The sequence below is a fragment of the Prionailurus bengalensis genome, chromosome B2, assembly GCF_016509475.1.
Source record: "Prionailurus bengalensis isolate Pbe53 chromosome B2, Fcat_Pben_1.1_paternal_pri, whole genome shotgun sequence".
Taxonomy (NCBI): Eukaryota; Metazoa; Chordata; class Mammalia; order Carnivora; family Felidae; genus Prionailurus; species Prionailurus bengalensis.
In genome coordinates, this window is record NC_057349.1 from 71,850,673 (window position 1) to 71,872,974 (window position 22,302).

At 40.8% G+C, this 22,302-nt stretch overlaps 1 protein-coding gene across 4 annotated transcripts in view; it reads left to right on the forward strand.

The window, feature by feature from the left end:
- The first annotated feature begins 1,684 nt into the window (after nucleotides 1-1,684).
- Nucleotides 1,685-22,302, forward strand: part of BCKDHB (branched chain keto acid dehydrogenase E1 subunit beta) — a 205,113-nt gene continuing 184,495 nt past the window's right edge. For 2 of the 4 annotated variants that reach the window (XR_006298983.1, XR_006298982.1), the window contains exons 1-3: nucleotides 1,707-1,962; nucleotides 14,358-14,435; nucleotides 16,119-16,187. Coding sequence is in view for 2 of the 4 variants with exons in the window: in XM_043591879.1 (XP_043447814.1) it covers nucleotides 1,767-1,962; nucleotides 14,358-14,435; nucleotides 16,119-16,187 (343 nt within the window). In the remaining 2 variants the exon portion in view is untranslated. Of the gene's footprint in view, nucleotides 1,963-14,357; nucleotides 14,436-16,118; nucleotides 16,188-22,302 lie in introns of all 4 variants that reach the window. The other 2 variants (XM_043591879.1, XM_043591880.1) reach the window with 2 other exon arrangements.

Here is a 22,302-nt window from a genome sequence, read left to right on the forward strand (position 1 = left end):
TCCCTAGTTTGGTAATTTCTACTCGTCTTTTAGCTAAGCTAAAAGCTGAGCATTACTTCTAGAAGCATTCTTGATTTCTAAAAACAGAGGTTATTGCTCTTTGAATGTTTCACTTTGTTCACACTGTTCTAGACCCCCTATCAGATTGTAGTTGTCATGTAATTTGTCCCCTTTCCCTACCAACTAGGACATCCTTACAGGCAAGATTATATATTGAATGTATTTGTCTCAATGGCAGCTCATCTTTGGCCGGCACATAGCAAAGTCTCAATACATTCTCACTAGTCCTTTTATTATTTTTCTGTTTCTCCCAGGCTGAAATCATCTCAGTACCCCAGCTCCCCAGACTATTAGCAGACAGAAAATAAAGTTTGATTCATTTTTATCTTTGCTCTTTGTTCTCTTCTTTTTTAAATGAAAATGTAGCTATGGCAATCTAATTTAATTTTTTCTGCTTCTCCTCCGTTAAAAAATAATAAAAAATATCACACACATAAAAATGAAAAACAATACAGCACCTACACCATCAAACGGAAGTAAATGGTAACAAAACCCAAGAATAAAAATCCCCCGAAGGTTGCATTTTTGAGCTTGGTGTAGGAGTTAGGAATAATGGATATAATTCTGGTTCCCTCTAGCAGTTTTTAATTTCTGTCTCTCAGTTCCAATCAGAAAACAGGCAGTTGGTTCATCTCCTGCCCTTTCTCCTCACCCCATTTCTTCTCTTTGCTCTCTTGCCTCCCATGTAAAACCAAACATAGTTTGGGAGGCCAAGAATGACGGAAGAGGAACATTCTTTTCCCCTTTTTCTTCCTCTTCATTTTCTCCCAGTCTTCTCCAAATTCTGTTTGGGCTTGTCCTTCCCCCCTCCCATCTTCATCTGATGGAAACACTTTCACTTTTGTCTCATATTCTACTGTGATTTTTACATTCATGAGCAGGGAAGGTGTCCTTTTAAACGTATGGATTTTTAAAAAGAAAGTTTGCGAAGTTGATTATTAGAAATGTAAATTAACCATTCGAATTCTCCAAGTTTTTAAACTAGAGTAAGCCGGTCACGTCCATTTTCCCTGCACCTGGGCAAAAATGCATCTGAATTCCTACTAAGTGGATTTATAGGCTGAAATCTAAGTTTATCTCTCCAACTATCCTCTAAATCCTGAAAAACAAAACCAGCAAAAATGTATACATGCTTATTAAGAATTCAAGGAAGATATGAAAAAAGGGCGGAAGCTTTGAGCAGTGATTCCCCCAGTTTTCTGAAACCCAAAACCAATAACCAAGGCCGATCAGTAACCCTTTACATCTTTTACTTATAAAATAATACAGATAAAGAATAGGAGAGGAGAAAAAAGGTTGCATTTTAAAAGAAAGTATAAATCTTAAAATGAAAAAGTTATCGGAGGTAACAATGCAAATGACATCAGAAAAGAACAAATCTAGGACTGGCGAGTCACATTACAGACACGCCTCCGCGTCCCGAGCCCACGCAGCGACTTTGAGAAGACTCCACCTTCAGGGACAATTTCATTGGAGCTCACCTGCCCGCTCGACCCCACCCCGTTTCCTCTGCCGCATGCGCACTACAGGCAAACGCCTGTGGCCTCCTCTCGTCACCTTCCCCACCCCCGAATTCCGAACTCGGATTGGCCTATTTCATGGGTCCGCCCCTTAGACCCAACCAATGTAGAAGTCGCCTCGGTGCTCCGCCCTCCCTGCCGGCAGTGTGCGGCCGCGTAGCTCGCAACCCTGGGCTGCAAGTGGGGATGGCGGCGTTTGCGGCGACTGCGGGGAGGCTGTTGGGGCTGCGTGCGGCTGGGACAGAGGGACGGTTGCTTCGGCTGCGAGGCGCGGGGCTGCAGTGGGCCTTGTTGCAGCCCGCCTCGGCCACTGGAGATGCGGCACAGAGGCGGCAGGTGGCTCACTTCACTTTCCAGCCCGACCCGGAGCCTCAGGAGTATGGTGAGCTAGGGGCTGCCCTGTCTGCTCCTGGTGCAACCCCAGACTCCCAGGCCTGTGGGCGCCTCGCCAGGAGTGCCATCCTGCTCGTGTCGGCGGCGGCTTGCGTCTTGGTGTAATTCGTTCCCTGCTTTCTGGAGCCTCCCTACTATAGGGTTTGATTGTAGTTTCCACATCGCTCTATTTTTGTGACTGAGCAACCCACGAGAGGCAGCCCCTCAGAACCCTCGAGTTGGGTGAGAGGGCATGCCGCGGTCTGGAGAGGCCGAGGGTGGAGGGATGGTGCCCAGGGAACCCCTCCTTTTCTCATTTCTCCATCCTCGCTTTCTCAGCCGTGGCCCTAGGTGTTGTGTGTTTGTCCGGAGCTGGGCCATTAACTACAGGCAGCGGTATTTAAAAGAGAAATTTTTTTCTTCTTTTTAAAATGTTCTTTTATTACTTTTTTTTTTTTTTTTTTTTTTTGCTTTGGCAGAGAAGAGGAAACGGAAGGATTAAGTAATTGAATTGATTTTTCCCAAGGTCTTAAAACAGGTTGTTCTTAGACATGGGAAAGAACCCAGATTTTCCATTTGAGCCTAGCAATGAGCCTGTGCTGGACTAGGCTGCCATTTAGCCAAGGAGCAGGTAATTGGTGAAGGTGACTGGAAGAGGAGGCCACTAGCACTCTCATTGGTAGGAAGGGCGCTAGCAAACTCTTCACAGTATGACAATTGCATGACTTTTACCATTTCTTCTGCAAGTTTTATGTGATCTCTGAAAGATCTAGTGTTTATTATCAGAACATTGGGAACATTTACCTTTTCTTTGTCTGATAACTTCTCACATGCTAGAGTGATATTTTTGGAAGGGTGTCTGTACTTGTGAATAATAAGTGTGAACATATATTGAGTGCTTACTGTAGGCAGGTACTATGCTGAAAAATTTACATTTGTTCTTTCATTTGATGCTTAGCACAACTTTTAAAAGTGAGTAATGTTAACTGAGGTCTTGACATAGTTTGTCCAAGGTTACACAGATAAGTTAGCGATAGCTTCTGCTTTGGATTTTAATTATTCAGATTCTAGAGCTTCCATTCTAAACAATTGGGTATAATGCATGTAGAAATAATTTACTAAGAGGTGTCACACTTTTGTGAAACAGTAGATACCATGGTGAGTAGCAAGTTTTTCTCACCAGCAAGATGAACCTTGAATTCTGTCTTCAAAGCAAAGAAACTTTAGCCTAATACTTAAGGAATAGAATACAGTTCTTCTTCATCCCCCACCCCCCTTCCACAACTGAGAAATTACTAAAGTCCAGTAGAATGATAATCATGTTTATATGTTTGTTCTTATTATAAAAATAATAAACACATGTTACATTAATTTGGACAATAGAAAAAAGTAAGAAAAAGTAATCTCACCACCCACTACTATTTGTAAGTACTGCTAACATTTTGGTGTGTATCCTTCCAGGTATTTCCTTTCAGTTTAGTAGAATTAAATTTTCCTGTAATTGTAGTTTTTTTTTTTTTTCAATATATGAAGTTTATTGTCAAATTGGTTTCCATACAACACCCAGTGCTCATCCCAAAAGGTGCCCTCCTCAATACCCATCACCCACCCTCCCCTCCCTCCCACCACCCATCAGCCCTCAGTTTGTTCTCAGTTTTTAAGAGTCTCTTATGCTTTGGCTCTCTTCCACTCTAACCTCTTTTTGTAATTGTAGTTTTAATACAGATACAATCTGCATTCTTGAATCAGAGGTATTTTCCTGTATTATTGCATAATTTTCATAACCTTCTTTAGAAGACAGTGTGTTCCGTGGAGTAGAAACACTGTAGTCCAGTGGTTGAAATCTTGGCCCTAGAATCAGATTGTCCTAGGATTGGTTTTGGCCCTGCTACCTATGCCTTTGGACCACTCACTTACCCTCTATAAGCCTCAGTTTCTTTGTAAGTAAGGAGTTACTAATAATACCTACTTCACAGGTTGCTATGAGGAGTAAAGACGATTTTGCACAATGTACACAAACCCAGTTTTGTCTGCTAAGAAACACTCATTAAGTGGAAACTTTTAATAATTACCATTATGCTTTTGTTTTACACTTTTGCAGTGTTATAAACAATGCGGATAGAAACGTTTGTGGATAGAAACGTTTCATGTATCTTTTGTGTATCTGAGATTATTTCTTTAGGATAAATTCTAGGGATGAAATTTCTGACTCAAAGATATGAACAGTTTAATGGATTTTTAATGCATAGTTCAAATTATCAGTTTATATTTCCATCTGTGTGTATAGGAGGGTGAATATTGGGTGTCATGATAAAATCATGATTGTGCTGTGATACTGTGATTTATAATAAGAAATACATATTGGTCTTTGTCCCCTTTTCCTGGCACAGAGCTCCTGAAACCTTTGAAATTTCTTTTGATGAGAGTAATAAAGATGTCTTGTTATGCTGATGGTAACTTTTTTGGAAGCTCCTTGTTCATCTAAGGGTGGGAGCTGGTCACTAGAGGAGTCAGTTGTGAGATTAAAGGGTTGGGACTTTCAGTTCTGGAGGTTCTGGAGGTTGAATGCATTTGATCAATCATGCCTATGTAATGAGGCGTCCTGTGGAAACCAAAAAGGATGGGATTTAGAGAGCTTTTGGGTTGGTGAATAGGTATTGGGTGAATAGAGGATTGGGGATAGTGGCATGCTCAGAGAACGTGGGAGCTCCATACCTTGCCCTATGTATCTCTTACACCAGGCTGTTCCTGAGTTACATCCTTTTATATTAAGCCAGTAATCTAGTAAGTAAAATATTTCTCTGAGTTCTGTGAGCCATTCTAGCAAATTAATTGAACCCAAAGAGAGGGCTGTTGGGACCTCCAGTCAGAAGCACAGGTGCCGACCTGGATTTGCAGCTGGCCTCTGAACTGGGAGGTAGGCACAGTCTTACAAGGACCGAGCCCTTAATGTGTGGGATCCGATGGTAGCTCCAGGTCAATAGTGTCAGAATTGAGGTGAGTTGTAGAAGACTCAGCTGGTGTTGCAGAATTGCTTGGCTGTGTGTTAAAACACACACACACACACACACACACACACACACACAGGAATTGGTATCAGAATTGTGTGTGTGCACACATGCTTGGATATTATGTGCTCACGGCATTTTGTTCTAATATATATTTGTTTTATTTCTATTAAGGAATAGTTACCAGATACTTGTTAGCTATATTTCTTTTTTCTTATGAATTGGATGTTCCTTGTTTTTGCACATTGAAAAATTTGTATGCGTAATAATCTTTTTCTATCAATACTGATCCTATGTACCATTATTGAACAACTGCTATATTCTACATGTGTGGTGGACATCAGTCTATAACCCTCACAGTAACCTTGTGACCTAGAGAGTATTATGCTCATTTTGTAGATGGGAAAATTGAAGCTCAGAGATGTTAGTGGCCTGCCCAAGTCTGAGTAGTGGCAGGGCCAGAATTTGAACCCAAATATGTCTACCTTTAAAGTCTCCCACACTACTGTTGTGTTAATGTTTTGTATATTAAAGATATTAATGAAGATAATAACTCTTTGTCTTTCGTGGATGCTGCAAATAGATTTATTTTTAAAATTTTGGTTAGTTTGACACATGATAAAGACTGCTTAAATAGAGTGATGGGCAAGGTTGACTCTGAGGAGGTGACATTTAAACTTCACTGTGAGGAATGACAAAGGAACTACCTCCACAAAGACCAGGGTAGAACAGTCTTTTCCTGAAAGAAATAAGGACAAAGAATGATGAAATCCCTGAGGTGAGGTAAGCTTGTTCACTGGTGACCGGGGAAACCCATCACGGCTGGGGAGATAGGCAGTTCTCAGAAAGAGGCAGTTCTTCACGGGTAATGAAGAGTCCTCTTTGTGAGAATGAAGGTCTTCTTTCCAGTATTAGAATTTGTAGAGAAGCGAGCAACACAAGTAAAGAGAGGCTAGAAAGCCTAGGGTTTTATGAGGAATGAGAAGTAGTGATTTTGTCTAGAGGAAAAAGGGGAGGGGTAGAAATAAGTTTGGAAAGCCAGAAAAAAGTTGGGGGGGGCGTGGAGAAAAGATTGAATGTGGCTAATGTAGCTGACACTGTGCCGAGTGCATTACACGCAGGTTCAGATTTTATTCTGTGGGCTGTGGAGGGCCGTTGATTGTTTATAGGCAAGAGAGTGACTTGGTGTGTGCTTGAATGAGATTCTTGGGAGAGTTTATAGAATTGATTAGGAAAGTAAGGAGGCAGAGATCAGTTAGAGGGATGTTGTACTGTCCATGAGAGAGGATGTAATTGTTTAAACTTGGGGAGTGCCAATGGGAATAGTTGTGTTTTCGAAGGAATTGGCTGCATTTGGTGCTGTTTTGCCCGTGGGGGCTAAGAGAAAGGGGTATCAGAGATGACTTTGCCATTTCTAGCCCCGGAGGCTGAAAGGATGGTAGAGTAGTGGTATCACTCAAACAAATGAGGGATACTGGGGGAGAGGAGAGTGGTTTTGAAGAGAGGATGACTTAGGTTTGGATATGTTGATGGGATGTCTTAGTCCTTTTGGGCTGCTGTAACAAAATACCATAGGCTGGTGGCTTGTAAACAACAGTAATTTATTTTTCACAGTTCTAAAGGCTGGGAAGTCCAAGGTCAAGGCATTGACAGATTCTATGTCTGGTGAGGCCCCGCTTTCTGGTTCTCAGTCAGCTGTCTCATCACTGTGACATTGTATATAATGGAAAGAGTGAGGGAGCTCTGTGGGGTCTCTTTCTAAGGGCACAAATCCCTTTCAGCAGGGCTCCACCTTCATGACCTATTCATCACCCAAAGCCCCCCCCTCCCCTCAAGTACCATTATATTGGGGATGAGGTTTCAACATATGAATTTGGGGAGGGGAACACAAACATTTATTCTATAGCATTGGCAGTGTTGGCAGAATATAGCATCCTGAGGTCGGCTAGTCTGAGTGCTAGTCTGGCACCAAAACAACCATGTCAAAAGTTGGGACCTTTGAGACTAGATAATTCTCTTCATATCTCTTTTCCCAGTCTTATTAGAATTGCCCCCAACTGTGTCCTTCCTTTTTTCTCTTCCTACTGTGTTTCCTTATTCTTTATCATTGCTCATCCAGACCTCTCCACGGCATCCCACCAAATGATAATGATGACAGAAGACACTTTTATAAGAGGTCACCTGGTACCAAGCACTATTCTGAGTGCCTTACATGTAGCAATTCGTTTAATCCTCATATGACAGTGCTGTGGCAGGTATCCTATTATCAACCATATTTTACAATGAAGAAACTTAGATACAAAGAGGTTAAACTTCTACTTCTTGACACTTGGGTGATGGGTATTAAGAAGGGCACTGGTTGTGATGAGCACTGGGTGTTTTATGGGAGTGATAAATCACGTGAAGCGAATATGACACTGTATGTTAACTCACTGGAATTTATTTTAAAAAAAAATTTTTTTTAACATTTATTTATTTTTGAGACAGAGAGAGACAGAGCATGAACAGGGGAGGGGCAGAGAGAGAGGGAGACACAGAATCGGAAGTAGGCTCCAGGCTCTGAGCCATCAGCCCAGAGCCCGACGCGGGGCTCGAACTCACAGACCACGAGATCGTGACCTGAGCCGAAGTCGGATGCTCAACCGACTGAGCCACCCAGGCGCCCCAACTCACTGGAATTTAAATATAAACTTGGAAAAAAAACCCCCAAACTTCCCCAAGTGACACTATCTGTACGAGGTGAAGCCAGGCTTCATTTTTAAGTAGTGTGCTCAGTTTACTCTAAGAGGCCATGCTCCTGAGCACTCAACCACACTGTCTTTTGCGTTATTCGTACAATTTCTTCACACCACACTTTGCCCGCTCTTAACCCTACCTCAAACCTGGCTTTCCCCAAATTTGTTGCATCTTTTGTGTCTCATTTGAACAGAGACTCCTGTCCTCCTTTATTACTGTTATTTACCCACCTTCAAGTTTCTTTACTTATGGTCCAGGAACTTGCTTATTAGTTTCTCACCTCATCCCTGCACCTTTTTTTCATTTCCAGTGTCCAACACATTGATTCAGTAACTCTATACACTACTCAGTGTTCACCCAGATAAGTAAGGTCACAATCTGTCAGCATACACCATTATTACAGTATTATTGACTGTATTTCCTCTGCTCTATTTTTCATCCCACTTGTACTCCATTTTTGCTATCATTTGGGAAATTGCAACTTTCTGGAGGCACTATTGCACGGAAGCTGAGAGCTGGGGTTCTTGAGTCAAACGTGCCTAAATTTGAGCCCCACTTTACAATTTAGGATTGTAAGATTGGCCGGGTTTATTAGTCTTCTTAAGCTTTCTTTTCTTCATCTGTTCTGCCTCAAAGCATTGCTGGGGGGACCCAGCGAGGTAAGTCATGTAATTATTGGTGCCTGGTACTGGTTGTGCTAGATTCGGTCTCCCGATAATAGAGTAGATGCTCTTAAATATTTGACCTTTGATAGTAATCATCTCGTTGAATTCCCACACTGACCCTAGACATTAGACATTATTCCTGTTTTATGGAGTAGGCAATGGAGTGTCAGTGGTTAAGTCACTTTCCCAATGGCCTCACAGATTCCAGGCCAGGCTTGCATGATTATGCCAGTGTGTGTGCTGCCTTCATTGCTCTGTGTTGCTCCCCAAGAACACATCTGGGCCTCTCCCTGCCCCTGATTTTAGACATTGTGTGTATGTGTGTAGGTTTCTTTATTCATTCTGTGCATTTTAGTTTTCTTCTGGCTGCCAAACTTTGTGCTAGGTGCTTAGCACAAAACACAAATGTGGATATGGACCTGTCCTCATGGAATTTAAGTCTAGTGGGGGAGATGGACGAAAAATAGCAAGTAAATGCATACTTAAATCAATCCCAATTGCAATGAATGCCCTGTAAGACATGTTCACGTGCTGGGAAAGAGAATAATAGAGACCTAACAAGGCCCCTAAGAAGAGGTTAGTATTTGACCACCCTCTAAGCGATCAGGAAAGAGTATCCAAGGAGGTGTGAAGGAGGTGCCAGGCAGAGGACCCAACATGCGTGAAGGTTCTGACGTAGCAGGGAGCTTGCTGTGGTGGAGCTGAGAGAAGACTCAGGTGGTGAGCCTTGGGGACAGTGGTGCAAAATAGGGCTTTTGAAGTGAACAAGGATGAGATCAAGCAGGGCTTTGTGGATGTGATGAGGAGTAGGGCTTTATTCCAGGTGCAGTCAGAGAACTTGGAAGAATTTTGAGCAGAGGAGTAACATATGACGTGCATTGCTTTTTAGGACTTCTTATAGCAGCTCTTTGATGAATGAGGGATGAAGGAGTAGAAGTGAGGAGGTGGTACTCTGGTCTGAATATATCACTTCCCCATTACTATGTTGAAGCCCTAATCCCCAGTGTGATTGTATTTGGAGATGGGGTCCTTGGGAAGTAATTAGGTCATGAGGGTGGAGGCTTCGTTAATGGGATTAGAACCCTTATAACAAAAGACACAAGAGAGATTATCTCTCTACCTTGTGAGGATACAGCAAGAAGATGGCCTTCTGCAAACTAGAAAGAGGGTTTTCATCAGGAACTCACCTTGATTTTGGATTTGGCAACCCCCCAAACAGTGAGAGATAAGTTTCTGTCATTTAAGCCACTCAATCTGTGTGGTATTTTGTTACAGAGGCCAGCACTGACTAAGGCTGTTAGGAGATGTTTTTCAGAAACAGGAAAGACATGATGAGTTCTGGAATTAGGACATGGTTGGTAGTACTAGACTTTAAGCTGTATGTTGGAAGTAGTATATTTGGAAGCTGGATTGGATGGATTGAATGTAAGGAATGAATAAAAGGAAGACATTCAAGGATACTTCCTCAATTTCTGGCCTGGATGCTTGGGTGGAGGATAGTGCTGTTTGCTGAGATGCAGAAGACTGGTTTTGGGAGCAGACATCAAGCCTTCGGTTGTGTGCTTACTGAGTTAGAAAAGCCTGACACCCGAGTGGGGAATTGGTGATGGTTGGATATAAATCAGCAATCCAGAGGAGGAGTCTGGATTAGAGATACTCATTTGGGAGTGACCAGCATACAGAAGAGTTTAAAAAGCTTTTAGAGACTGAGGAGAGAAGTGTCCAGCTAAAGGGAGGGAAACAACTGTAGTTTGTTATACCATGACATGAGTTACCAGGTGCCCTGAGATGGGGACCCAGGGCTCCTAGCCATAGTTTCTTTAACTTTAAGGCTTTCTTAGGTCCTCCCAATGTTGGCCTTCAGTGGCAGCCCCCTCCCCCTTTACTAGCATCTTAAAAAGTCATTTGTGTTTATAGATCCTTCATTTATATTTTAATATAAAAGGTCCTGTCTCTCATATTTCAATGTTCCATGAAACTTACTTTATGGGTTAGAGTTTGGGAAACCCCATAGTAGGGATTAGAGTGGGTTAGAGGTACATTTCTGGCACATAGAAAGGGATTCCTGAAGAACAGGCATCTGGAGGGGTGGAAGTTCTGTTGGATGAAAATAGGTAGTTTCTTAGGCATCTTTCCATTTTACAGTGTGGTTAATGCCAGATTATGCCACTAAAATCATCCATCATGCTTCAACAAGCGTATACTGATGGTCGTGTTTGTGTTAGGCACTAAATGCTGAGGTTTCTAAGGAATATGACATGAAAATGCTGTAATACACATCAAGGACTAGGCAGCTCCAAGGAGGGCCAGTGCTGAATGTGCTGGCAGAAACTTTGGTTTCTGAAAGTAGACCCTAACTTTCCATATCATAGCTGTGTATTTTTTAAAAATGTTTAATCTGAGAGAGAGAGAGAGAGAGAGAGAGAGAGAGAGAGAGAGAGAACATGAGTCGGTGGGGGGGAGAGACAGAGAGAGAGGGAGAGAGAATCCCAAGCAGGCTCTGTGCTTACAGTGCAGAGCCCAACGGGGGCTCAGTCCCACCAACCACGATGACCTGAGCTGAAATCAAGAGTCAGATGCTTAACCGACTGAGCCACCCAGGTGCCCCCATAGCACCTGGGGGATCAGGATCTAACTGATCAGGATCAGTTTGTTCAGGATCTAACTACAAACATACTTACTGTTAAACATGCCCTGCTGTTGACCTGATTCATTTCTAGAGACTGCTCCTCGGGCACTCATTTGCCATTTTTGTCTTACATGCTCTAGCTGTGTGGAAGGCTTCTGTCTTCAATGCTACTGCATACTGAGTAGTTACTCAGAATAACTGAAGATGCCATAGCAGTATCACTTCTGCCTCATTCCCCTGCTCCTGCAGTCTGACTTTGAATTGTAACACTGGTAGATGTTTTATCCTACTGTATTTCTTTCTCTTTAAGCAGTCCATTAGCAATATGCTTTGTAGATTTTATCTTTATTGAACCAGGCTCAGATGTTCATTTGTGTGGTCGTTCCACAAATATTTATTGAGCACCTGCTACATGTCAGACATTGTTATGAGCACTAAGCATATACCTCTGATCAAAAACAGATAGGAATCCCTGACCTCTTACAGCTCATGTTCTATTGTGTTCCTATTGTATTCTGACCCTGCATTACCTGCCACTTTATCTTTGCAGCAGTGGTGGTGGCCTATTTTTTCACATGCTCTACTTAGGATAATTTTGAGTGAGTAGCTCACTTCTAGCCATAAAGCTGTGTCTTACCAATAGGTGCCCATTAGCTTGTATCCTTGACTAGGGAAATTGAACTGCTATGTATATTTTTGTTTTGTTATAACTTTTTATCTGGGAAAGAAGAGATGTCAGTCTGGTTTAGCAGCTTTTTATTAATATTGGTAATTGCATGATTGGGCAGCAGTGTTGAATAATTTTTAAGTGCTCATAGTTACATGTGCTACAGGCACATACTTTGTCATGAGGAACCATAGGCATGTCTTACCATGGTCTTTAATGTAACCTGTAGGAGAATAAGTAATTCTAAGGGAAATAAATATTTAAAATGATGTTACCTGTGAATAATTTGTGATTTCTTCCTGACCCATTCACAGACTATACTGCCACTTTAAAAATAATTGGGAGTAGATGTTACTATATTAAAATTATTTAAATCTTTTAAAAGCATCTGGTAGAATAGCAGTTAATCCAACCCCCTAAAATTTTGAATGTATTTGAAAAATATTCAGGAGTAGACGTTTTTGTGCTTACATGGAAATAAAACCTTTAAATACTCTTACACATTGTTTTCATACAAGATGAGTCAATTCTTGGTGGTAATTAAGCAATACTTTCCAGATTTACTTGGTATGTTTTTTTATTGTTAAAGTCTTTGCTTTCTTTGTAACTAAAACTTGTTGAATAGCGATGAAATAAGATGTCTCGGAGGCATTCAGGATTAATTAAGATGGTCAGCATACTTGAAATAAATATCACCTTAGGTGTTTAGGCATTTTTATCCTCCTTAGCTCCTTAGCTATGAAAATCATAATAGACAAAAAAAAAAAAATCTGCCTTTAGGAAATGTATGAAATGGGAGAAGGAATGGGAATATCATGGCAGTCAGAAAAAAAGTTTGCCCTAAACCATTATCATCTGATGCTGGGTACCAATAAACACTATTAAAGAGTTTTTATAGAATGGAGAAGGATTTAAGGCAAGCATCTATTTAAATGATATAGCCTTAGCCTGAAGAAAAATAAATTTTGAAGTTATCACAGACATGTGGTTTGCTTATGTATCCTTTGGTGTAGATGGCATAACAATACTGTACTTTCTTGAATGAATTCCCATTATCCCCACCAAAAATAAGAGTAGAAACAGGACTTTATTCTTGGCACAGATGGCAGCAGGGCATTTTTGAGTGGATATTGCCAAGACTTGGAGCCTGGGCATTCAGCAGTGCGGAAGGGGTCAGAGCAGTTAAGAGAAGGTTGAGCGTCAGTGGATATTGGGAGATGGAAGATGTCATAGATCAGAGCCTGCTGTGGATCTAGGCTGGGCTTGGGACAAAGACGAGTCTTTAAGAAAAGGGTGAGTGACCAGCATGTGTCATGGCCAGAGCATTGATGGCAACAGCACTAGCTGTTGTGACCCACATTGTGAATTAGATCTTGGCTTTTGGGACACAGCAAGTTACCAAGGAGTACAGAGGTTAGATGGGACAGTAGTCAGGGTAATTAGCGGTATTCAAGGGATTTGCTAGCAGCATGGCTAGCTATGGGTTAACGTGAAGATGGCCTGTGGATCAGAGAAGATTCAGGCAGAAGCCTCTCTCCATCCTGAAGAGTACTTTTGGAGAGGAGCTGACCTAAAGTTCTGGGATGTCTGTAGGTCCTGGGGAGCACCAAGACTTAAAGCTCTAAAGTATGATGTTTCTGAGTTCCAACATTTGCAACTTTATTAAACAAAGTTTTCTACCATTCAGAATAATGCCAAAGTCAAGATGAAGGGCATGGAAAAAGTCCAGATTCTAATAATAAATAACTCATATTTGTTCAGCACTTACTGTGTTTGGGCACTGTTCTAACTTTACATGTATTGTTACATTTAACCATCCTATTTGTCTGTTTAGGGAACTAGAAGTTGGCTTGCAGAGAGTCTACTTGAGCAGTGAGACAGTAGGAAGGACCAAGTCTGGTGTGTTGAGGCATGGGATTATAGTATTCTCTAAACACCAGCCTTCCTCATTGTTTTATAGCCCATGACCATTTGCTGTTACTGGCATATTTAACACGTGCCTTGAGTCACGTGTATTTGTCAGGGATTTATACACACACACACACACACACACACACACACACACACACGTAATGTTTATATACTTTTGAGAGAGAGTGAGAAAGAGAGAGAGAGAGAGAGAGAGAGAGAGAGTGTGTGTGAGTTGGGGAGAGGCAGAGAGAGAAGGAGACACAGAACCTGAAGCAGGCTCCAGGCTTTGAGTGGTCAGCACAGAGCTCAGTGCAGGGTTTGAACCCACGAACCTTGAGATCATGGCCTGAGCTAAAGTCAGACGCTCAACTGACTGAGCCGCCTAGGTACCCCTAGGTTTTATATTCTTAACATCTGTCCAGAATATAATCTCAGACCACTTTCACTCTGGCTGGTTATCTTTTCTGGCTTTTATTTATGGTCTACACACACTTGGCGACTGGATTATATTCATTTTTCCTTTTTTATACTTGTTTTTTAATTGTTTAATATGTGTCACTTTTGCTTCGTCGTCAAGCTCCGAAGCCTGTATTGCTTTTGTGATTTCTACAGAACCAGCATCATTGTGAATAATCCTATAAATTCACATAGTATATTCTATACTTTCTTTTCTACGTTGATTTTAATCATGTTGTAATCAACTGTTAAGAAACTGGTTATTTTTAATATACTCTACAATGTAGGAAATGTTACTTAATTTTTTTTTTTTTTTTTTTTTAATTTTCACAGGGCAAACTCAGAAAATGAATCTTTTCCAGGCGATAACAAGTGCCTTGGATAACTCATTGGCTAAAGATCCTACTGCAGGTAAAATTCCTTTCTGCTTGACTACGGTAGCTGTGTTAATTCAGAATCAAAAAGTTGCTGGAAATGTTGAATCTGGAGCTCAGTGGTTAACATTACACTTACCTGAAATTTTTTAAAAGATCTGATCAAATGATTAAGGTTATCAGATCATGCTATTAACACATTTTTAAAATTAATTCATGGTGAATTAGTTCTGATGTATATCTAACATCCTCATGTCAACTTTTTCCCATAGTATGTGTGGTTTTGATATTATATTAATACTTTCTGGATTAATACCTACTGGGTACTTCTGTTTCTCCAGCATATAAAAAAATGGGAAGTACCACTTCATTCAGATTTATGAATCTGTTTATGAAATGAAGATTTGATTCCATGCTTTCCTTTGAAATACATTGTCATTCAACTTAAGATATTTTGGAAATAACTGTAATAAATAGCTTATCAAATTTAATCATTGATATAAAAACAGTTATCCTGCTGTATGTTTTCTAAATTTGATTGGCTTTACTTATATGTATTAGTATATATAAATATATATATATTTGGTATACCTTGGGCTTCCACTTGAAAATCCCTAGTTTTTATTATTAAGTTTTTTAAATGTTTTATCATTTGTTTTTGAGAGAAAGACAGAGTATGAGCAGGGGAGGGGCAGAGAGAGAGGGAGACACAGAATCTGAAGCAGGCTCCAGCTCCGAGCTGTCAGCACAGAGCCTGATGTGGGGCTCAAACTCACAAGCTGTGAGATCATGACCTAAGCCAGAGTCAGGCACTTAACTGACTGAGCCACCCAGGCGCCCCTGAAAATCCCTAGTTTTAAGGTCAAGTGAAGAACGGGTTATTTTGTTAGGAGGAAGTAAAAACTATAATAGTGGATGATTAGATTTTGCTTTGTTTGAGTGCTATCTGAGAATGATCTTGAGTAAATAAGGGTGAATTGTTTCCTTGAGGTTCACAGAGCTGGTCAGGTGCATATATAGGAATAGAATTCACCTCTGTGAACACCCATTTTTATTTTCTTTGCCTTGCTCACTATGTCCCACCATACTTGCCTCCTTTTACTTGATTTAAGTCCTTTTCCTATTTGTGACTGTTCTCTCAGCTTGAGATATTTTTCCTTCAGCCCTTCAGAGTGTTGACTTTTATTATATACCATATATGAAAGAAAATAACCACTGGCCAGACACTCAGGAGGCTGGAGTGTGAGTCATAGTTCTGCCTCTTGCTTGCTTTCTGACTTGTCAAGTTACTTTACTACTTCTCTGGCCTCATTTTCTTCATGGGTAAAACAAAATGACATCCTAGATTGGTGGTTCTTAATCAGTTGGGATGATTTTAATCCCCCTTCCTCCTCTCATGTTAACAAAGTCTCCAGACACTCTTGGCTGTGTGTGTGGGGAGGACTCCAGGACTGTGTGTGTGGGGAGGGCAACTGTCATCCATGGGATAGGGGGCAGGGATACTGCTGTATATCTACAATGTATAGAATAGGCTGTTACAAGAAAAGAATTATCCAGTCCGGAACGTCAGTAATGTTGAAGTTTAGAAACCTTATTTTAAACCTTTGATCTATTTCTGTTTTCTGCTTTAAAATGTAAACATTGAAATTACTTATTTTTCATTGTTAGTATGATTTAGGTATTATCAAATGAAATATGTTCTTTAAACATTGTTTTTCAGTAATATTTGGTGAAGATGTTGCCTTTGGTGGAGTCTTTAGATGTACTGTTGGCTTGCGAGACAAATATGGTAAGTTAACATCTTTATATATGAATAGTATTCCTGTATAACTTTTATTTAAGTATCTTGAAAATAGAGAATATTCCTGTTAAATTGTTCGCCATATCTTTATTGTATAAATAGTTGTTGGTTTTGTTTTTGCATTTGTTTTTTTCCATCCATAGAATCCTTTGGTCTAGAGTTCTTCCAATGTGTTCTAACTGTAGCATCCCTGACCTGGTTCATATTACATGTATTATGGATGCCAAAATAATCGTAGTTAAATGTATTGTTTATTATGTCATTCAAATCCAGGAAGCTTTCATCTCTTACTACTGCCTACCTTAGCCATTTTCACTTCCATTGCCTCTAGTTCAAGATTGTGCCTGATTGGTCTCTGTTAATAGATTTCATCTTTTATTACCTGTACTAATCACGGTTCTCCAGAGAATTAGAAGCATTAGGATATATCTGCATAACTATATCTATATATGTGTGTGTATATAGGTATTATATATGCATCTATATCTATTTGTATGTGTATGTACCTCTGTATATTTATAATCTATGTCTATACCTGTATCTATATGCCTTTACCTATATCTATATTGAGAGAGAGAAATTTATTTTTTAATGAATTGACTCACACAGTGAGGAGGCTGGCAAGTCTGAAATCTGTAGGGTAAGCCAGCAAGCTGGAAACCCAGGCAGCATTTCTGTGTTGCAGTCTTCAGGCTGAATTTCTTCTTGTTTGGGAGACCTGCCTCTTCTCCCAAGGCCTTCAAATAATTGGGTGAGGCCCATCCGTATTATGAAGACTCATCCGCTTCACTGAAAGTCTACTGATTTAAATGTTAATCACATCTAAAAAATACTCTCATAGTAATATCTACGCTGGTATTCGACCAAATAACTGGGCACCATCACTTAGCCAAGTTGACCCATAAATTAACGGTCCCATTATCCTTCCAGATATTTTACCTCTGCTGATCAATGCCTTTTGCTTGGCATGTGATTGATTTCTGTCTATTGCTTTCACTTACTTCATTTGACTCAGACTTCAAACTGTTAGAGTACATTTTGGCCCACCCCAGCACCCCCCACTCCTGCCCTGCCCTGACTTGCTGTGTAAGGAATGTATTTCAACTCCTTATTGTTAGGGGTGACGTTGAGGTGATTTGACTTCATTCATTTCTTCTCTGAGTCTTAACTGATCTGGAAGTCAGCAAAGCACTTATGTTTAGGGGGAGAGTTGACTCCTACCTTTCTTCTTACCTTTGCCACTGCCCTCTGAAGCTCATGGGTGCATGCAAGTAAGGAGGGAGGGTCTTTTTGATATTTTTTTCCTAATTGTTGTTCCTTCTTGTTCTACTCTTCTCTGAGGTTATATTATATTTGGATCCAAGATACCATGGCATGGCCCATCTTGTTTACCAGGAAGTCCTTTTCTCTTTATAGCAGGTTTTGATTTTCTGAGTCCTGTCCCTCTGTTGTCTCCTGTTTCTAACAGCTGTTTAGATTTTGAGATGGTTGGGCCAATCTCAACTACCTCACACTATCTCAATTAGTTCCATCCAGCGAATTCAGACTCCGACAAACTTTAGCTCTTAAAAAAAATTAAAAACCTTTAAACATTTGATTTCAAAAGCAATGCATATGCATTGTAGAAAATATGGAAAATATAGAAAAGCATAAAGGAGAACATAAAAATTGTCCATACTTCTAAAGTATGAAAAAAAACAATGGTACTCATCTTGATGCACACACTTCTAGACCATATTTGAATATATCTGAGTATATTTGCATATAGTAAGTAATGTTTAAAACATAGAATTATACTTTTGTTTTCTTCTTAGGATTTTCAGCTCTATTTACATTGCCCATCAGTTCTTACATGCTGTTTACTTTATGCACTGGAGCCCTTAGCGCATTAATTATGGTTGTTCTAAATTCCTGGTCTGGTAATTCCAATCCCTGCCATGTCTGGTTCTGATGCTTACTCTGTCTCTTCGAATTGTGATTTTTGGTTTTTGGTTTGCCTTGTAATTTTCTCTTGATAGCTAGACATGATGCACTGGGTAAGAGGAATTGCTGTACATAGGCCTTTAGGGATGCGGGAGTGAGGTGTATGGGGATGGGAAGCATTATATAGCTTTGTGATAGGTCTAAGTCCTTTATTGAGCCGATGCCTCTGGACTGTGAACTTCACAAGTGTTTTTTCTTCCCTGTCAGGTGGGACAGGATGGATGGAGCTGACTAGAGTTGGCCATTTTCCTTTTCCCATGTCAATTACAATAATTATACATACCCAGCAGATTAGGCTCTAGTCAACTGGTTTCACTTGAGGTCAGGCCTTTTTAAGAAGGGGGTGCTGTGGGGCACGTGGGTGGCTCAGTAGGTTGAGTGTCCAACTTTGGTTCAGGTCATAAACTTGCAGTTTGTGAGTTCAAGCCCTGCATTGGGCTTGCTACTGTCAGCTCAGAGCCCACTTCGAATCCTCTGCTGCCCTCACTCTCTGCCCCTCCCCTGCTCATGCTCATGCTCTCTCTCAAAAATAAGTAAACGTTAAAAAAAAAAAAAAGGGAGTGCTGTGGCAAGTTTCAAAATGGCTCCTTGTCCGCTTCCCCAGCTGGAAGCAACAGGGGATTTTTCTTCGATGTTTATCAGAGCTCCTGGAGGAGAGCCTCATAGAACTGTGGAGGCCTCTCTCTGACTGGATTCCTTGGAATTTTTAACTCTCAGACTTGTACACACTGAACCTCCATCAATTCCTCAAGTACAGTTCAAGTTTTCCTATCCTGGCACTGGCTCTTGCAGTGGTTTTTGCTCGTCAGTCTCTGCTCTGGTAAGTCAAGATTCCCTATATTCATCTGTCTGTCTCTTTAGTCTTGAGGACAACAGTTTGCTCTGTGTCGTCCCTTGCCTTGTGGGCAAGAGTTGTTGATTTTTTAGTCTGTTCAGCTTTTCGCTTGCTGTTAGGACAGAGTGGCTACTTCCAAGCTCTTTGCATGTGGAACTGGAAACCAGAGGTCAAATTATACTTTTGTTTACTTAGTCTTGTCTACATCTGGTGTAGCTATGCTTCTGAGCAGATTCTAGCCCTCACTAGTCTGTCTTGCCTTAGCCAATGTGGTAACATGCCGAGCGCTTGTTTAAGCTGGCGAGTCTTCTGTTGGTTGTCTGCCAGGTTCTCTCTCATCCATGGTGCTCTTCTCACTGTACCCATTCTGTCTGGGGCATTTCATCCACGTCCCCCGCTACTCACACACAAGTGACTTCAGATTTTCTAAATCCAGTCTAGACCTCTGGCTTGGGCTTCAGATCTGTGTATTCATTGTTCCACGGTACACCTTCACCTCAGTGTTCCAGCCACTTCAAACTCAGCATTTCCAAACTCCGGTTTTCAAACTCCACCTAGCAAATCCACGGCTCCCACTGCATTTCCTGTCTCAGTGAACATACCACTATCCATTCAGTTACCTCACCCAGAAACTGGGGGAATTCTAGTCTCTTCCTCCTTTCTCATTCTTCACCCCCAGTCATGTCCTACAAATTCATCTTCACAGCTTGTCTCTGATATGGTCTCTGTATTCTTGCTTCCCTGGTCTGCTTTCAGATCCTTAATCCTCCCTGCTTGGACATTTTTACCCCTTTTCTTAGCAATCACCCTCCCTCCAGTCCCTACTTTGCTGTGATAATTCTAAAAGGCACATTTCTTGGTGGGATGTACAAAAGACTGAGCTCTACCTACCTACCTAACCTCATTCATTGAGGTTTTTTTTTAATTCATTTTTTTAAAATTCATTTTATTCTTAAAAAAAAATTTATTTTATGTTTATTCATTTTTGAAAGACAGAGAGAGACAGAGCACAAGCAGGGGTGGGGCAGAGAGAGAGGGGGACACAATCTGAAACAGGCTTCAGGCTCTGAGCTGTCAGCACAGAGCCCGACACGGGGCTCGAACTCACGAACCGTGAGATCATGACCTGAGTCGAAGTCGGACGCTCAACCGACTGAGCCACCCAGGCACCCCTAATTCATTTTATTCTTTACCCATATTGAATTGCTAGATGTTTTCTCTGAGCCTCTGCCTTTTGTTCCATCTCTCTTCCTTTGCACACACCATTTGGATCTTTCTCTCCCATCTGATTACTTGGTAAGCTCCAATTTTGCCTTCAGAAGCTTCCTCTCTGGAGCTCTTCCTGACCCTCCCAAGCAAACCCAAGTGCTAGTTTTCACTGTTCAGATTTCATGTTTTTCACATATTGCAGGTTGCATTGCAGTTGCGTCCCTACCAGATCTCTGCAGCGGACAACTTCAGGAAGGCAACAGATATTTAAGTCATCTGTGCATCCCTAGCTCCTAATATTGTGTCTGGCAGTACTTATTAAGTGAATGTGGTTCACCCTCTCACCAAGACAGTGGCCTATTGCCTGGGAGAGGGGATTTCCTTATCTCCCTGTAATGATGTTGGTTAGTCTGATTGTTTTTCTTTTAAAAAGGTTAAAACAGGGAGAAATTCTCACTTGAAAAAGTCCTCTACTCCTAGAGGGCACCTGCAGATTTATGTTTCTACGACAGGGGGTTGAGCTAATTAAGGGCTAGCTTTTTTAGCTTTATTGTCAGCAGGTGCTGTGAGTTTTTCTAAGCACTTTAGGACTATGACTTGAAGTTTTGAATAATTCCAGGTTGATCAATGTGAACAATTAAATCACCAGCTCTGTGTAATGAGAAGGAGTGAGCTTCAATTTTTAAGAGTAAAGAATAAAGGGAATGGTGGAGAGAAATATATTAAAATGGAACTTTTTCTGTATTAAAAAAATGGCATGTATCTTTTAAAAATAATTCTCTGCCCTTTTGAGTACAGGCCAGGGTGTTTAGCTATACAGAGGCATGTTTGTATTTTTTGAAGTTAAAAGCATTTGTATTTAAAAGATTATATTGATATAGTTGAATGCATTGCTTTAAATGGCATAGCAAAGAACATCTTGCAAGGAATTGTTTAGCTTTCTGGGGAGGAGCTGAGTGTTGAGAGAATGGATCACAGTCGGTAGGTGGCAGCCTACACTTTGAAATGACACTGTCCTTGTTGGCCTGGTACCAGTACTCTGGAACTGCCGAGGAGCCTTTTAAATTCCATCAGAAGGGAGAATTTGAAGAATTGCAGGTTACTGACTTACTACTGTGATGCTGAATGCTACTTAATATTAAAGAGAAGGAGCTGTGTAATTAGGGACCATGCTGTTAAAAAAAGAGAGAGAGTGAGAGAGCTCTTTTGTACTCCAGACAATCCAGATGGGTGAGTTTACACCACTCAACCATTTTTCTCCTTCCTTATCTTTTGATGGAACAAAATAATAGGGGTGGTTTGAAAACTGAAAATAGGTAGTTTGACCTCTTTGACACATTGCACACCAAATGCCAGCTTTAGCCTCTTTAAGCAAGGGATCCCTTGTTTGGGAGAACAGTTAGAACTAGGTGTGTTCTAGGGAAACAGTGGGTAGGAGAGGGCAATTCAAAAAGTAGTTGATTTTTTAGGGTATGTATGATTTTATGTTGAATGTCACACATCCTTTCATTTATGTAAGATTCCACGTGTCATACAAAATCTGTCCTCATTATTGTCCTTCTCTATATTGTCTGTGTTTTATTCACGTAACACTTTGGTATGTCAGGTTTAGCGTACTTTTTATTTAATACTATTCTATATGAATGTGAACATTGCTGGGCTGTGGTTCGTAAGGCTCTGTTTTGGTTCACTTATTGGGGGAAACTTAGGTGAGAAAAGGAATAGCAGAGGACTTGCTGAATTAGTCTGTTGGCCCAAACATCTGCCTTTTCATGGGATTTGATGGTTTTCCATTACTATATTCATTCCTGTACACCACAACTGTGGCCTGTCCTAGCAGCTTGGGAAAACGAATATAACCACTTGTTTGTTTTCCTATGTAAATATCATAGAAATTGTATAACCAGACACTTCAATACACTGGATTCAGGAAGGAAAACTAGGGCAGGCATGTGGAGAAGATATGTTCTCCTCTATAATATGCCAGTATTTGGGAGTTGATTTTCAGCCTCTGTGGCCTCATCAGTAAAGGAAAGAGCTAGATGTTCCTTATGAGCTCATATTTTGGTATTCTTT